The sequence below is a fragment of the Brassica oleracea genome, chromosome C2 (genome assembly GCF_000695525.1).
Source record: "Brassica oleracea var. oleracea cultivar TO1000 chromosome C2, BOL, whole genome shotgun sequence".
In the NCBI taxonomy this organism is placed as follows: domain Eukaryota; kingdom Viridiplantae; phylum Streptophyta; class Magnoliopsida; order Brassicales; family Brassicaceae; genus Brassica; species Brassica oleracea.
The window spans coordinates 42,199,226-42,216,933 of record NC_027749.1 but is presented as its reverse complement, the minus strand read 5'-3'; the positions used below and the strand labels follow the sequence as shown (position 1 = coordinate 42,216,933).

At 34.4% G+C, this 17,708-nt stretch overlaps 4 protein-coding genes across 5 annotated transcripts; 2 read left to right on the top strand and 2 right to left on the bottom strand.

The window, feature by feature from the left end:
* The first annotated feature begins 1,346 nt into the window (after positions 1-1,346).
* On the top strand, positions 1,347-3,604 carry LOC106320425 (nudix hydrolase 17, mitochondrial-like). Of its 2 annotated transcripts, none has more exons than XM_013758795.1 (5): positions 1,347-1,718; positions 1,832-1,937; positions 2,050-2,133; positions 2,237-2,365; positions 3,516-3,604. In XM_013758795.1, exons 1-5 carry the CDS (start codon positions 1,633-1,635, stop codon positions 3,564-3,566), a joined length of 456 nt encoding a protein of 151 aa, XP_013614249.1. In that variant the 5' UTR covers positions 1,347-1,632; the 3' UTR covers positions 3,567-3,604. The 2 variants fall into 2 exon arrangements, with proteins under 2 accessions (XP_013614249.1, XP_013614246.1); XM_013758792.1 differs by lacking the exon at positions 3,516-3,604 and adding an exon at positions 2,463-3,081.
* A 175-nt stretch (positions 3,605-3,779) lies between these two features.
* On the bottom strand, positions 3,780-5,065 carry LOC106320434 (putative ribosome biogenesis protein slx9-like). The gene is made up of 5 exons (XM_013758802.1): positions 4,938-5,065; positions 4,793-4,851; positions 4,668-4,717; positions 4,135-4,283; positions 3,780-4,047 (listed from the first exon to the last, which is right to left on the bottom strand). Exons 1-5 carry the CDS (start codon positions 4,955-4,957, stop codon positions 3,852-3,854), a joined length of 474 nt encoding a protein of 157 aa, XP_013614256.1. The 5' UTR covers positions 4,958-5,065; the 3' UTR covers positions 3,780-3,851.
* Positions 5,066-6,060: 995 nt separating this feature from the next.
* On the top strand, positions 6,061-8,683 carry LOC106327214 (glucan endo-1,3-beta-glucosidase 3). The gene is made up of 4 exons (XM_013765300.1): positions 6,061-6,331; positions 7,023-8,276; positions 8,356-8,383; positions 8,464-8,683. Exons 1-4 carry the CDS (start codon positions 6,274-6,276, stop codon positions 8,615-8,617), a joined length of 1,494 nt encoding a protein of 497 aa, XP_013620754.1. The 5' UTR covers positions 6,061-6,273; the 3' UTR covers positions 8,618-8,683.
* Positions 8,684-8,879: 196 nt separating this feature from the next.
* LOC106327215 (F-box protein SKIP28) lies at positions 8,880-10,101 on the bottom strand. Its single transcript, XM_013765302.1, has 3 exons — positions 9,691-10,101; positions 9,362-9,586; positions 8,880-9,289 (listed from the first exon to the last, which is right to left on the bottom strand). Exons 1-3 carry the CDS (start codon positions 10,039-10,041, stop codon positions 8,975-8,977), a joined length of 891 nt encoding a protein of 296 aa, XP_013620756.1. The 5' UTR covers positions 10,042-10,101; the 3' UTR covers positions 8,880-8,974.
* Between the last annotated feature and the right edge of the window lie 7,607 nt (positions 10,102-17,708).

The following is a 17,708-nucleotide window of genomic DNA, read 5'->3' as shown; positions in this document are numbered from 1 at the left end:
ATAAAGAAGATTTTTATAAAATTAATTTAGAAATTAAAATTAAAAATAAAATTTTATTTTTCTTTTTAAAAAATAAAAACTCTTCCAAAATTTTCTAAAAATTTAAAAAGATGTTTAAAATTCCAAAAAATTAAAAAAATAAAGAAATTTTCTATAAAATTAATTTTGAAATTAAAATAGAAATTTTTTATAAAATTAATTTTGAAATTAAAATAGAAAACAAAATTTTATTTTTTCTTTTCAAAAAAACACTAACTTTTCACGAATTGAAAAGAAAAAATAAAATTTTATTTTCTATTTAAATGTCAAAATTAATTTTATACAAAATTTATATTTTAATTTCAAAATTAATTTTATAAAATATTTCTTTATTTTTTTTTAATTTTAAGTTTTTATTTTTTTAAAAAGAAAAATAAAATTTTATTTTTAATTTTAATTTCTAAAAGATTTTATTAAGTTTTTAGAAATTTTTTTATATTTAATATGTACCAAATAAAAGTAAACATGTTAGTAAATAGATTGAAAGTGCCAGTAGCCCAGTGGTAAAATACTTTGCCATTCAACCAACCAACCTGGGTTCGAATCCATGGGTCTTAACGCCAACAATAAACGACGTCAAATATTTCTGTTAAATTTGTTGACGGCGTGCTAAATTGGCAAGTCAGCGAAAACATTGTTAATTACTTCTAAAGTCAATGAAAGTTTGGTGTTTTTTTTGTAAGCCCAAAAGTTTATGTTTCTTTTGGAAATTCGTGCAAAGTTGAGGTTTTTTTTGGCCGAATTCTCTTAAATTAACACTAAAAGATGGGCTATTTAATATATTTGTAAGCCTGATACGTACGTCGAAAATATTAATATAAACTAACTAAAAAGGGATAAAATGGAGAGGGATAAATCTGATTTTTTTTTCTGAAAATAAAAATGGTTAAATCCGGGTTTATTGAAGACACAGTATAACTTCTGGGTGGAGGTACAGTCCACGGATAGACCATTTCCTAGACATTCAAATGAACCGAAAGCAATAACTCATATCCGTGTGGTCAGCGGGATTTAAACAAGGGTTCACCGTATTGGATTTATTGCCTCAAGCGCTACTGGACTACCACCATTAGTTGGATAAATCTGATTTATATTTTTGAAATGAGATAAATTTAGACTTTTAGATATGTGTATGGCACTTTAAATCAACATGTTTTCCAAAAAAATAATAATAACTTAATTAGCTATTTTCAGATAGTGACCAAAATTCAAAATAAAAATAAATAAATGTTTAAGAAAAAAATAACCGAAAGAAAAAAAGAGAGCGGCCGTTTTTTATATAAAGGAGAGAAGCCATTGGAGGTTGATACAACGTTTTGTCATCTCCTTCTTTTTCTCTGTCTCTCTCAAATCTTTTCATGCGCAACCAAATAGAATCATAAACTCTTAAAGAACATAACTAAAACTTCTGATCTATAAACCAACCATAGATTCTTGGGACACTTCTTTGTTTCGACAGATTCTGATCCGTTATAGTTGTTTCAAACGACACGGTTGAAACGTTTTCTCTTATATAAAATATCATACTCCCTTTCTTTCTCCTCCTTCTCTATCTTGAAAACTAGGGCTCTTCAAGATCCTTTGTGAAGCTAAATGGGTGTTGAGAAAATGGTGTGTTTGGTTTCTCGCACTGGTCGTCAGTTTCAGAGATACAACAAAGGTCGTCGTCAAGTCGTCGGGTATGTTCATCTATACATCTCAGCTTCACATATTTTTACCGCGGGGAAAAAAGTCAATGCTACTTTAGTACTTTTGTATTTTCTGATTTTCTGAGTATGGAAAATTTCTGCAGATGTATTCCGTACAGATTCAAGCTATCAAGCGATGGAAAATTTAGTGATGAATTAGAAATTCTTGTTATTTCTTCTCAGAAAGGTCATGCCATGATGTTCCCAAAGGTATCATCATCATCTTGTATTTTCAGCCTAGATTTTTATACGTTCCCAAGCTTTGATAAACATTTTGGGGGTATTAATTGTTTTTTTACTGTAATTAATTTTCAAAAATCAGGGTGGTTGGGAGCTTGATGAATCTGTAGAAGAAGCTGCCGCAAGAGAATCTCTTGAAGAAGCTGGAGTTCTTGGCAATATTGGGGTACTTTAAAATGAATCTTCTTTTTCTTCTGTTTTATTTGATATTCTTGTTTTGTTTCTTTTTATTAATTTTTTGTTGTTTTCTTGTGTTTTGATTTTGGCAGCATCAATTAGGAAAATGGGATTTTTTGAGCAAAAGCAGAGGAACCTACTATGAAGGACTAATGTTCCCTATGCTTGTTACAGAACAACTTGATCTTTGGCCTGAACAACATGCTAGGCAAAGAATCTGGGTAAGTAGCTAAAGCCTTTTTTTGTTTGGTTTTTCATTATATGTTTTAAATCATATAGATGAATCTTTATACTAATTCCTTTTAAAAAAAAATTCAGATGAATGAAGTTGACGCTAGAGAAGCTTGTAGAGATTGGTGGATGAAAGAAGCATTAGATGTTTTGGTTGAGAGACTCTCATCACCAATAAATCAACCAAAGGAAAATAAGACAATTTCAATCTCTATCGAAACAATGTGCTGATGATTTGCTAAAAAAATTTCTGCTGATTGTGATGGGAGTTTATGGACTAGTGGATCTCTGTAGATATAAATAGATGTGGTCTCCAATTAGAATTGAGAGAATGATTTGAAGAGCAGATGCAGAGCAGAAACAAAAAAGATGGGTAGATCTTTTAGGTTTAATTTGAAGCAATGAAAAAAACATCATGTGATTTAAGAAGTCTTGTGTGTTGTGTTTATAACGTTTCTGCAAGATTTACTTAAGGGATGATGAAGGATTAGGAAGATAAACAAAGAGTGCAAGCAAGACCTGTACAATTGTGTTTCCCTCTGTTTATTTTTTATTTTCATCTCTTTGAATTTGCAATAGAGACATTTGATTTCATGATGATTTCTGTGATTGAGAATTACTGAATTATGCACGTGGGTGATACGTGTCATGATATGATTGATCGCAAGAAAGAAAGTGGGAATAAATTACTCCAATATATTATATATTTCAGGAAAAATTGTAATTTTCCAAAATTATTATGAAAAAAATCCAAAAGGGTTGATGAGTCACCAACCAACATCTTAGCCATTAGTTTTTTTTTTGACATAGGCATTAGTTTATAGAATAATAACAATATTTGTTAGATTGTTTGTTTTTACAACAAAGGTTTATTCTGCATTTTTTTGTATATTGCAATTGCAAAAGACAATATTTACAAGTCTACTGTATATCAATTTTGATACTATATTGTATCCGGTAATATTTTTTTCTGTAAATGGTTTAGTAGAACTTAATATTTGGAATAAAATTATTTTTCAGTGTTAAAAAGTGGATGAATTCTGAATAAAACTTTGGCTTTTATCATATCTATACCCAGTTTCCTTTGGGCTAAACTCGTTAGTTAAAATAGCACCCATAAATTTGTTTTCAGTAAATTAGTTTGTGGGCTCTGCTTTGAAAGAACCAAGTTTACAGTTCGAGCTCCTGTGAGTCAGTCAGCATACGCAAGCCCTGGCTCAGAAACCGAAAACCCTAGAGGATGAAGAGCTTGTTCTATCAGCGCTAATCAAGTTTAATCCGATTGAAACTGACTCTCGTCCTCACTGGTCTCTTAAATGAACTCCTGGCGATCCGCAAACCACTCTAGTGATAATTTGAGTTCCTCAAAGATTTAGACTATCATGTATTTGTTAGAGCACATTATATCCAAAATCTTGCATCTTGTACTAGAACAATACAAAACATTTTAACTTGTGTTTATAACTCAAAACAAAATCAGAAATCCATTGATTCAGCTTTTCCCTTCTTCCTATTTTTTCTTTTCTTGCTTCCGTTTGTGTTAGTCTTCTTCTTCGGTTTCTCTTCCACCGGTGGCTGTTCACTCTGCAGGTGCTGAAATATCGAACCCATTGGATCGGCTTGAAAAGCTGGATGGTCTAGAACCTTATTCAACCTTTCCCCTTCCGTCAATCTACACAGACAATATATACACAACCCCTTTCAGATACAAATCACAACAAAGGAAAGTTAAACCATAGATGAAAATGTAGAGACATACACGAGCTCTTGTCGCCTTTTGCAGTTCATCTTCAAGTCAGGTGCAGGCTGAGCTGACTTCTGCGAAGCATTAACCTCAGGAAGAAACTCCGAGAGGGTGGAGAGATCATACGCCTTTAGTTTCTTTTGACGACTACGATTTTTCTTCTTCTGATCAATACATATAAAAAAAAGGTTCAAAACTTTCAAACTTCACACTCAGACTACAGTACAGCAACATTCTTAACGATCTAAACACTTAAGACTCAGATTGCCGTAACAACACCAAGAACTAACATTCTGACACATGTTGTAATAATATAGCAACATTCTTAAGAGTCTAAACATTTAGACTCACCGTTGTGCAACAACACCAAGAAATAAACATTCAGACTCAAGATTGCGTAACAAAACCAAGGACTAATCATTCAGACGCTGATTGCAGTATAGCAAGTTAACGATCTAACAGAGTTTGCTACCTTCTGCAATAGGATAAACAAAGAAGATTTTTGCAGACAAGATTATAGAAAAGGGTTTTGTTCATGTGTTGTTTACCTTACCAATCTCCTTTTGAACAGACAAGGAAGCAAGTGTGTCTTTAACCTCTGCGTTAACAAACAAAAGTCTTTAGATAGTTTTATCTTACAAGACATAAACAGACATCGCAATAAAGGCTTTACTTGTGTAAAACTGAAGCTTCTTCTCGAACTTCTTGTCAGATTTAGAACCTGTTTCCGATCTGAAAGTCAGAAACTTGGCATTAGTAAATCAAATCCAGGAACCAAACAATCTGAGCACAGATGATGAAGAGACGAAAAGTCAAACCCTTTGCTCGGTTTGCCCATCTTGAAAGATCCACAGAGTGTCTTGGCTCCTCAACGACTTCGACCTCCGGTTTAATGGCGAAAGCTGATTGAATAAGTTTTAGGGTTTTAGATGAACAGAGGGAGTGGATTTTTCTCACTCAATACATATAAGTTCGGATCTTATGACCCGACCCGGAGAGTTAAAATTTATCGTAACCAAGAACATTGGGCCTACCCAGACTTTATCTTCAGGCCCATTATGATCCCAAAGGGAAAATCACAATCACAATCTTAATTATTAGTTTTTTTTTTTGTCATCAATCTTAGTTATTAGTTAATATTCCATTTATCAATGTATCATACACTGTACATTTATCAATTGTATGTTTTCTCAAATGGCTAAATGATAAATCTAATTAATAATATAAGAAAACAAATACTCGCTGAGCTTCAGCTATGTTACAAGTTACAAGAATGGTTTTCTACTTTTGCAAACCAGTGACCACCCTTAATATAGAGAGGTCCGACTATCTCTGCAATCGGCATACGGTGGTTTCAAATTTGTAAAGGACAACTCCGAAAAAAACTCTGCCGGGCTGGGCTGATGCATTTTTTTTTTCTTGACGATGTATTCAAGTTGAAATCTAGAAATACGAACCTTATAAAGACCCGAAATGGCAAGAAGAAAGTAACAAAAAAGAAAATGAGCAACAAAAAAAAAAATCCAGCCTGTAAAAGATTTAGGAATCTGTCATATATTAAAAAGGAAACAAATTATTTGTATGAAAAAAATAAACAGAAACATTACTTGTAGAGTACAAAATTAAAAGAACCAATGATTCGAAATAAAAAAAAAATTGCATAGATGACCGTTGAACCGAATCAACTGTGATTTACTGTCACTACAGCAGAAGCCATGAATAATTAAAACACTGCCAATAAATACAATACAATTTATTCTTTTATCATAAGGAAAAAAGAATCCTATAACACTTATTCTATTTTTGTCGACCTAGAACAACATTTATTCAAAAGATGATTTACAAAAGATATTTTAGACGAAAATAAATTAACAAAAGCATTTCTCTCCACCAAAAATAATTAATTATTTTGTGGTACGATGCATCTTTTTCAGAAACCCAGCTTTAGCCTTTAGGCTTCAGTTATATATAAATCTTTTGAAGCGAACTTGTTCTTTCTCTCACTTTTTCTTAATATCTATTTTTTATATATATTTGTTTGTCTTGGTTGGATTTTGTTCTCGTGGGCTACTACTTGAGAGAACCTCGAGACTTGTCTTGTCTTTATGCTTCAGAAGCAAATCAAAGCATCTCCAAGATTTGTAAGCTCCATCAATGGCTGCCCTTCTTCTCCTTTTCCTTTTCCTATTTGCAAGCTCTGCTCTCTCCCAAGGTAAATATTTCTGAAACTTATTTCACATGAATCTTCAAATCAGCTAAAACCTAATTGTTTAGTGAAAAATATGGAATCTTTATGTTTTGTCTGTTTCTTCGTGTGTTCTTTCGCTGGAGAAGAGATCTCTCTGTAATACACTGTCTTTTTTAATATGCTTTACTAATTAGCAAATGTGTTCTTCGTTGTGCTTACTTAATGCAAGTCTTGGTTAATAATACATAGAAAAATCTGATATTTTCAGGGAATTTCTTTTTATATGGTCGATTCTAGATTCTGGGCATTTTTTTTCATTTCATCTTTAACTTGCAAAGAGAAAGAAAAAAGATTTACTTAATATTCTTAGTTCTTTAACTTTGACAAGCTTCCATCTTTTTAATGAGAATGAGAATCTCAAGATATTGCATCCCAGCTCATATGCTTCCAGTACTCTCTTCTGAGAAATTACAACTTGACCAAACTGCCCTCGGAGCCTGTTGAACTATAGTCTTACTTCCAAGGGCATTATCGTCTGTAGCGTTTGCACATTCTTGGAAACTTTATGACTTTTTTGCGTTGAGCATTTGATTTTCTAAACGTTTTATTGAGAAATGGACCGACCAATTGGCTGATTTTCATTCGAATTGTACTGATACATGAATTCACAAATACTATATGCTAATATTTTCGTTTTTAAAATATCTATTTTCAGATTCTTTAATCGGTGTTAACATCGGAACAGAAGTCACAGACATGCCAAGTCCAACACAAGTAGTAACACTCCTCAAATCACAGAACATCAACCACGTCCGTCTCTACGACGCAGACCGCTCAATGCTCCTTGCCTTCGCCCACACAGGCATCCAACTCATCATCTCGGTCCCTAACGACCAGCTCCTCGGCATCAGCCAGTCAAACGCAACCGCAGCCAACTGGGTCACTAGAAACGTCGCCGCTTACTACCCCGCGACCAACATCACAGCAATAGCCGTCGGATCAGAAGTCCTAACCTCCTTACCCAACGCAGCTCCCGTCCTCGTCTCCGCCCTCAAGTACATCCAAGCCGCTCTCGTAACGGCCAATCTCGACCGTCAGATCAAAGTCTCAACTCCGCACGCTTCGACCATTATTCTTGATTCTTTCCCTCCTTCTCAGGCCTTCTTCAACAAGACTTGGGATCCGGTGATCGTCCCTCTCCTCGAGTTCCTCCAGTCCACAGGGTCCCCACTGATGCTTAACGTCTATCCTTACTTCGACTACGTGCTGTCTAACGGCGTTATACCGTTAGACTACGCGCTGTTCCAGCCTCTCCAAGCCAATAAAGAAGCTGTAGACGCCAACACGTTACTACACTACACAAACGTGTTTGATGCTATTGTAGACGCGGCTTACTTCGCTATGTCTTACCTCAACTTCACCAACATCCCCATAGTGGTTACTGAGTCTGGCTGGCCGTCGAAAGGAGACGGTCAGGAGCACGACGCGACGGTAGAGAATGCGAACACTTACAATAGCAACTTGATCCAGCACGTGATCAACAAGACCGGGACGCCGAAACACCCCGGGACCGCGGTAGCTACCTACATCTACGAGCTTTACAACGAGGACACGAGGCCCGGACCATTGTCTGAGAAGAACTGGGGGCTGTTTCACACGAACGGGACGCCGGTTTACACGCTGCGTTTGGCTGGTGCGGGGGCCATTCTGGCGAATGATACTACGAACCAGACGTTTTGTGTAGCCAAGGAGAAGGTTGATAAGAAGATGCTTCAGGCGGCTCTGGACTGGGCTTGTGGGCCTGGGAAGGTTGATTGTTCGGACTTGATGCAGGGCGAGGCGTGTTATGAGCCTGACGATGTGGTTGCGCATTCTAGTTACGCGTTTAATGCTTATTACCAGAAGATGGGGAAGGCTTCGGGTAGTTGTGACTTTAAAGGAGTTGCTACGGTTACGACTACTGATCCAAGTAATGTCAAAACCTCTCTCACCTCTTTGCAAAATAGATTAAATGTTTCTGAAACATTGTATTGATTCTCTCTATGCAGGTAGAGGAACGTGTGTGTTCCCTGGAAGGTAACTAACTTTCTTTCTTCTTCTTCTTAACAAATAGATTAGTATTGGAGCCTCACCAGTTTTTTATGAACGTTTTGTAGTGCTAAAAGCAATCGGACAGTTGGACACAACACAACTGCGTTGGCTCCTTCAGCGAACTCCACAACCTCTGGCTGCTTCCTACACCCTCAAGCTTCTTTTGTTAACTTAACATTCCTCTCGCTTTTACTGCTTATTGCCTTAGTATTCTTGTAGAAAACTCGGAGAAGAAGAACAACTCCTCCTAGTTCTTGTTTGTTAATTTTAACTTCTTTCTTGCAACGCTTGAGACAAAAGAGCTCATTGGTTCTGTTCTCTCTCCATGTCTAGTTTTGTCTACCCAGTTTTGTTCATCATTCTCCTTTAAGAGGAGTTCGCTTAAGGGTAGCCTGTAGGTTCGGCTACGGGATCATGGATGGGTTGTAACTAATCTCTGTGTTGAAAGCTTGATTCTTTTTTTTTTTTTCTACCCAATGAATGCCTCATAATATTTCATACTCCAATGTTTTCATACAAAACATGAACAAAGATTGTATGTAGTAACAAGCATGGCTTTAAAAACAAGTCTTTTTTCTAGATTTGATAGTCGAAAGCGTCATATGGGTTTGTACCTGCCCTGTAGTGACAAGCTTCGCATTCAAACATGGGCTGAGCCGAAGGATCATTGGTTGCAATATCATGTCGCAGACTGCTGTGACTTGTGCAATAGGGTTTATTGCAGAACCTGCACTTTGGAAGCACGAGCCAGCATTCGAGACACAGACTGTCGCCACCGCAGGCTGCCTCTTGAATATCAGTGTCTGATCCGAGGCACAATGAACACTCCATGCATCTAGAGACGCAGAACCAGCATCCCCTGCACTTTCGTTCTTGCCTTCTCCCACGGTTCTTCAAACCAAGAAACACACAATGTTAAACTCCAATTATATCTAATCTTATACAAATATTCAGTTTACTTACACAAGACGCTCTTGAGCAGGACGGAATCATCATGACTTGGTTGCATTTGGGACAAACCTCGACATCTATGGCTCCCTCGTGAGGAAGGTAAGTGGAGAGTGCTGAGAGATGGTCTTTAGTGAAGCGGTGTACGCCGTTGATGTGAAGTGTCTCCACGTTTGCCAAGCTTTCAACACATCCAATGATTCCTTCTGGAGTCAGTTCAGTGCATCCGGGCACAATTATCTTTGAAAACAGAGTTCATTCAGACACACAGACAGATCATTTCTTCAGACAAAACAGCAAAAGTAAAACTCTTTGTCGGGAACTAATTGATTCAATCAAATTACCTTTCTGATGAGGGGATTTGCGTCAACCACGCGTCTGAGCCCCTTGTCGGTGATCCTAAGACACTGTCGGAGGATCAGAGTGTTTAATTTTCCGGAGGATTTGGAAGTGATCTCCCATAGAATATCATCGGTTAGACGAGAACTCAGGGGTGGTTCAACAACGATCTTTGTCCATAAAGCTGTTTCGTCTCTGATCGCGTCTCTTAAGGACCGTGAAACGCCGGTCATGGAGAGAAGCTCGAAGAGTGAGTGGAGATATGGAAGAACTATTAGTAAAACCTCGTGAGCTGATCTTGATGATGGCCATTGTTGTTCTTCTCCTTCTCCTTCTTCTTTCTCCTCCGTCCTCATGTTTATCAGCGGTTATCTGTTTCTTAATTTCTCTCTTTTTTCCTTATCTTGTAAGCGATTAATCATATTACAAAAGACAAAAACAAAAGGTTCAAATAAATTTGCTCGCTCAGAGCTTTTTGGGCTGTTTTCTGAGCCCAAAATCTATTGTGAATTAGAATAGACTGGGCCTAAAGCTCATATAAGTGATACTGATGAGTCACAACAACTATCGCTAATGATTGTATTGTTGTTAAACAATGCATTTGGTACTCAGTTCGCTTCGGATAAAGTATTTTAGTTTTTAATATTTGTTTAGATATTTAGAACCATTCATGTATTTACAAGATTTGGTTTGATTATGGTTTAGTTATTTTAGTTTTGAATTCGGTTCGAATAGCAAATTAGAAAACCGGCTACCATTTTTAAAAAAAATTTGGGTCCAATTCGCTTCCATGTCAATTTTGGTTTTTCGAATAATGTCGGATAAGATGGATCAGAACATTGGATAACTCAAATTGTTCGGATAAAAACATCAAATACTTTAGATAATTTTAAATATTTCAAATATAAATATTTGGATAAATCAGTTTAAAAATATTATTTTTAGAATATTTGGTTATATAAAAGATAACTGTAATTATATTTTTAAGAATTAATATATATTTTAAAATATTGGATACTCATTTAGTTTTTAATTCGTCATTCTGATATTTATTTCAGTTCTGAATATATGTGTAGACCTACAGAGAACGGTAACAATGAGAAATATTTTATTGATTGTTTTGTTGTTGCCAACAACACTAAGAGTTAGAAATTACATTACTTTGGCTTACAGCTTTAAAGCGAGTAGAGTATAAAAGTTCAACACTACATATTACAGTGTTTAATTTTTTTTGTGTTAGTCACATTTTGTCAAAAATGTCGAATACAAGGAAAAATGTTAAAATGACATTATTTATGAAACATATGTTTTTCCACAAATGTTTGAATATCATAAAGTGATTGTCTTAGATGGATAATGCAATTTATAACTTACAATCCACGCCAATAAGATCGTTACAAAAGGTTAAATACATGCAACGTGAGGTAATAACTCTTTTTTTTTAAGGTAATAACTTGTATTGCTTTGTCGATGCATATTAGAATCAAAGTCAACATGTTATTGGTATAGGATGATCATTTCATGCAAAACAATCCAACCACATTTAGTGCCGGTTCTAAACTAATATTTTTACATTGTCACAACTTTTATATTGCTAAATTTTATAGAGAGTATACATTTTTGGTGTTACAAAATAAATTATATAAAAAATTTAGGGACCACTTCTCCTATCTGCTATCAAACAAGGCCCGCCACATTGTTAAGGAGCATGAGTTAAGAACTAATTTACATTGTTCTGGTTCATAGCCTAAGGAGACTATATACCTAAGGAACATGACTCCAAAGTGAAAAAAAAAATTTATTAAAGGCATCTCTTTACTGCAAGTCTACAACATGCCTAAAGTTCAATGACCATTTGTCCTATCTGCTATCAAACAAGGCCCGCCACATTGTTAAGGAGCATGAGTTAAGAACTAATTTACATTGTTCTGGTTCATAGCCTAAGGAGACTATATACCTAAGGAACATGACTCCAAAGTGAAAAAAAAAAATTTATTAAAGGCATCTCTTCACTGCAAGTCTACAACATGCCTAAACTTCAATGAAAGCTGAAGCCATAGACATTCACGGATGTCCATCATCACTATTGGAAACATCATTTTCTCGCCCTGTTCAGTAAAGACATCATCAGCTTAGTTTAGTCTAAGTACAAGTTTAAGTTTTCTTGTGTAAAGAATTGCTATTAGTGTATGATGTTTCAGCGAACGACGGCTATGGTAGACTTTCGTCCTTATAGTGTCATCTAAACAATGTAAACTGTGTGCTCTTGTTTTATTTTTGTAATGTTAATTACACAATTTCCTTTTTCATCATAAGATATTGTTGACGAGAAACAAAATCGAAAAGGTTGTATAATCAATTTTGTACATCAATGGTTATACTTTCGACCATATTTTTCTTGCTAAAACATAAAGAAAATATTTTTTTCAGCCATATAAAGGATTTGTTATGGAGATGATTTTTTTTGATAAGAACACAAATCCTGGAGACTTAGATTAGAATTAATGGTGATATACTAATAACATTAACAACTGGGTTTCAAATAACTGTCTTCGTAGTATTGTAGACAGCAACATATCCATGAAAGAAAGAAAAGTCATCGAAGATTACTTCAAAATTCAAAATCCTTGCATGACAATTTTGTTTTTCAAGAACAAGTCACGCCTTTAAACAATAATCATTTATGCTGCCACAATTCACGGCGTTCGAACACTAATTGGATATGATTGGTGGTTATTTATCCTTTTGACATTTTTCATTTGACCCTTATACAAACTAACTTCGAGTGTTCCCATCCAAAATCGCGAACCATCAAACTAAAATTTTATCATCAGTTTCCCATTTTAAGTATTATAAACATCATTCGTTTTTCGCAAAATAGTTTCATCGGGATTGTTAGTTAAAAAGGTCAAAGGTGGTTAGTTGATTAAAAGAAAGCTGTTGGAACAAAAGGGAACGTCATAGGAATAAGTGGTTCCCATGTGGCCTGCGTCTATATCTTTATGTACTAATTTTAATTTTCTTGTTGCGTAGATTTTGAGCCAATCTCGCCACGAATTTCTACCAAAGTTAAAGTCACTAGGAGCGCGCCTCCGCGCAGCCGCAGAGTTGTGGACAGAGTTCTTGTTTCATCTTAATATTCATTAGGGTTATTGTATTTGTGAATTTTGAGTTTTGGGTTGATCATTGTTTTTCAAGTATTTTATTGTTTTAGGACTAGAATTGTGTTGATGAACTGTATATGCACTGTTCTTCACTCATGAAGGACTAAATTGTGTTAGTAATGTGATTGATATAGTTCGTGGTGCTGCTTGCTGTGTCATTGAGACTTATTGTTTGTTTGTCTTTTTAATTTGTTACTTGTAATGTTGAGATTACATAAATTATATTAAGGTTGTTGAGAGTACCTGTTTGTTTCTGGATATTTTTTCTCCAATTTAGCTGTGTAAGTTGTGTGTATTAAGTAATAATTTTTTTATTCTTATTATGTTGGTTATATGTTTTTTTAAAAATTTTTGAACTTGTTGCTTTTACTAGACCTTTAAAAAAAATACATGAAGACTTGTAAAAATAACTATAAAATGAGTGACAATTAGTATTTGGACTTTAATGTGTTTTAAACGAATATATGTATTTCTCATAAGAATACAATAGCATTGAACATTGAGCATGTAAGCTATTTTCATAAGACAAGAGGAGTGAGCAGGTGGAGATGTTGTTGCCGTCTTTGTGTATGTTGGGATTGTCTCTTGTATCTTATGGTGTGGTTGTGTTTGTTTCTCTTTTATTTGATGGGTAGTATGTAAACAAAAATCATTGTTAGTTGTATTTATCAGATTTTGTATTTTACTCTGCTTTTTGTGTTTAGGTAATTTCACTGATATTGGTTGTCGTCTTTGTCTTCTTCGTAAGCATCTGCGAAAGTAAGTTTGTAAATTGTTAAATAGTTGGTTCTGTAGTTTGTATTTGTTTAGCTGGTTCAATGTATGTGTCGTTGAATTTTAGTTGTGTTGATTGGTTTGGTATATTTGTTTTGAAGTTTATTTGTAAGATTAGACAAAAAGAGAGGTGATCATTAATGATTCGTCTTTTTGGGGATTCTAGTTTTTGGTGTTTTGATTGTTTGAGTTATTGTGATTTCTTTTAAGCTGTAAAATAAAGATTTTTGTGTAAAATTAAATTGATAAGTAAGGGAGATAAATAGACGACCACAAATCTTGGGTAGGAAATATTTTTGATTATTGATTTTAGCACAATATAGACAGTAATATAAAGGGAATTATGTGTTGATTGTTTCTTACGGATTAATGAGGAGACGAATAACTGCTCGAGTTGTTTCTTTGGTGAGGTCAGAGCCCCGGACAGAACAGATTTTTCCAACCACATATGCGAGTTTGAATATCAATTATGATATCGAAACATAATATAAACCCAGATGCAATATGATAATATACCTGAGAGGTTTAGGTTTCTGTTCGCAATCACTTGGAGATTGTCGAACAGTCTAATCTTGACTGGAGATTGATCTCAGGAGCACCCGTGATGACTTTCAATAATGGTTAGTGAGATGAAACAAATGAGAAATGAATGATCAGTTATCTTGTACATGTTTGAGCACCTAGCAACCTCAAAACGATCGACTTTCACAATGGAACATGTTTTCAAAGATGGCATATAATGATTAGCACGTCCGACGGGAGTAAACCCATGAACCACGGAATCTGCAAATAATATTATTCAACAAAGAATCAGGAAATCAGTTAAAACAATTATGTTAAATAAGTGTGATAGATCGAAAATTAACTTACCTTTTCATCAAGGAAGAAAATCGTGATTCCCACAAACTCTTTGTCTTTCTTGAAGTTCAGGGAATCCCAGAAACGGAGGAAGCCAGAGGCTATGCTCTGAATACTACGACCAAGACGGAGAGGCTCAAAGGTTGAGTGACGGACGCCGGAACGCCAGAACGCCGGGATGCCGGTTTGAGGAACTAGAGAGGGAGAGATAAACATTTTCTAAAAAATGATTAAAGCAAAGAGGAATCAATGAGTTTTGTGGAGATGCAGATTGGGTTTATCAAAGATGAGAATCACATATATAGGATTTACAGAGTAGCTACAAATCATGAACATTTATGATCAAGCGATTTAAGATGGGGACATGAAGAGTTCACCGGTGAAAAAATAGATTACGAACACATACACGGTGCAACTCTGTAACTCAGATTTGTTTGAGACAATGATGAAAAGAACTCAAACTCATGTTAAACGACAATAGATATGAGAAAACTATAATTGTTGCAAACTTGAGCTTTTTTCATATAACGTGATGAATCTCATTTAAAAATGAAACATATGATGCACTTGTAGGTCCGACCCTCAGAGGAAGCCGAAGAAGCAAGGGCTTTCGACCTTCATAAATATATATTAGGTTCGGCCATCAATGAACAAAGTACCATTTAGCTTAGTGGTATAAATATTGGTGTTTATATCTCAATAACCCGGGTTCGAGCCATGAGCTTGACAATTTTTCACAATTTTTAAAAGTGGGACCCACAAAACGCTGACGTGGCGCGCTGAGGAGTGAGCAAAAATTCAACTATTATAATATACTAGGGGTTTTCCCGGGCTACGCCCGGGGTATTCGTATAATTTTTTGTTAACTTAAAAAGAAATTACATTTATGAACATAGACCATGTATATATATATATATATATTACAATCGATTTTAAACTATTAAATTGGTAGAAATTCTAAAATTTGTTTGTATTTATTCACTATCTTGTATCTAACCAAATTAAAATCATATATATAATGAGAAGTAAGATGAGTAAAAACTAACAAAACTGGTTATGATTTAAATACATATTTGTAAGATTTACAACTGATTTAAACCTTGTTTTGATTTTAGAATCTTTGGGTTCTTATGAGATTGAAAAGTTTTATAATAGAAATACAATTGTATAAAAAATTGATCCAAATGTAAAAGTAGTATCATTGTCCAAGCCAAACCAAACTAAAGAACATTTTTTTTAGACAAACCATTACCAAAACTTGATATTTAAGACTGCATACACTTGTATGATGAACCTATAGTCATTCACGTGACAATGATCCGATCAGGGAATCACTTTAGACTAATCTTAAGACAAAATCTTCTTACCGCCCTCCCTCTTAGTTAGTCCCAACTTCTTTATCGTCTTTAGAGAGCACTATATATCCTTTCTCGGACTGGATTCCATGATTTCTTTAATCTCGTGCTCCATACAGAGTATGCACTCTGCAAGAAAAAGCAATTTGAAGCTACTCAATTGATCAAGTCTAGCATGTTAATACAATACACACGCTACTCACTTCACCTCTATAGCTTAAGAACAGAACCCACATTTACGGTGTCATGATCACATCTTGTCCATTTGCCTGGTAAGAAGTAATTTTTTTAGTAATTTCCACAAACCTTTCAGTCTCATCAAAAGAAACATGTGAACCATACACTTACGCCTGCAACTCTGGAGGGAGCATGCCAATAAAATGATGGTATTAGATGAGAAACCAAAAAAGTATTAAAGTGAAGTTAAGAGTTTTAGATGAGAAACCAAAAAGGAAAAGTGTTGCATGCTCTTCTTGTAAGCCTTATTCGACGTATAGTTGATGACTTATGCATAAAAGGGGTTTAATGAGAGGTTGAGATTCTCATCTAAAATAGCTAACACCGATGATATCAAGTAGCAAATTATATTCCTAAGTGTAAAAATGGAAATAAATTAATTTACTTCAAGTTTGAGATTAGAATAGTCCCTTTGATGAAGTTTCTCAACATATATTTCCGGCTAGAGAAAATAACAAAATGAGGACCAAGCATCAAGGCAATCACTTATAATCTTCAGATCACTTTGGAACTTCACCATTAGCTCGTAACGATCCATCTCGCCAGAGAACTGTAAGAAAAGTGAATAAATTAATTAACCATAATCTGAGAAGATTATAAGGATTGCATGTGGTTGCATGTTTCGCCATCTGAATTACTTCTTCAAAATGAGAGGGAAACCAATCAAAATGATGGCCTGTTTTGCCGTCTAAATCACACGGTATTGCATATCCAATAAATTTGAAGAAAAACTTTACTTTAATGTGGTTTTCGATATTTTAGGTCATGTGGCATCATCTCCAGTTACGAAAAAAAACACTAACTGTATATAAACATTATTATTTAAAAAAATGATATTTTAATTTTTTATAAATGATTTTTTTTCTTTATACTTTACTTTTGATTTTATCATTTATATTTCTATTTTAAATATAATTTTTGTTATTTTGTCTTTCTCAGAAAATAATTAATCGTCATAAAATAAAGAATAATATCAATATGAAGAAATATGAAGAAAATAAAAATTAAGAAGTATATACTGAAATATGTTTTTTTTATTATATCATATTCACATGGTTAATTTTATATAATAAAAATATTTTTTTGAAGAAATAATATACCTAATTTCTACAATATATTACAATCGAACCAAAAATATAAAGAAAGTCGGCATACAACTTTGGACGATATTTTACTTCAATCAAATTCCCACTTTTCATTTTTTCTTTCACAATTTTATTTTGAGTTAGTGAGATGATCCAAAGACCGATTGTTTTTTGAAGTTTCCCAATATACGCATAAACAAAGCAGTATCAGTGTCGTGATAAATTTTATATGTCCTATGCAAACAATTAAACTTATGCAGACGAATTAAATACCTCTGATCGTGCAATCTTAAGCTCAGCTTCTAATGGAGCAAAGATAAGTTCAATTGATGGCGTGTCATCATATTTATGTGCCGACATGGACCCTTCTTAAGATGGTTTCTGCAGCAAACTGAGCAACCATTGATGCTCTCTACTCCATATTAGTTTTCTTGATTTTAGTATCAAAATTAAAATTGTAACATAGCTAGCAAAAGAAAGATTTTTGTATGTTATATTTTCTTCTTCATTTGGTGACATCAAAGTAGTGATCTCACTTCTAAATAAGCTT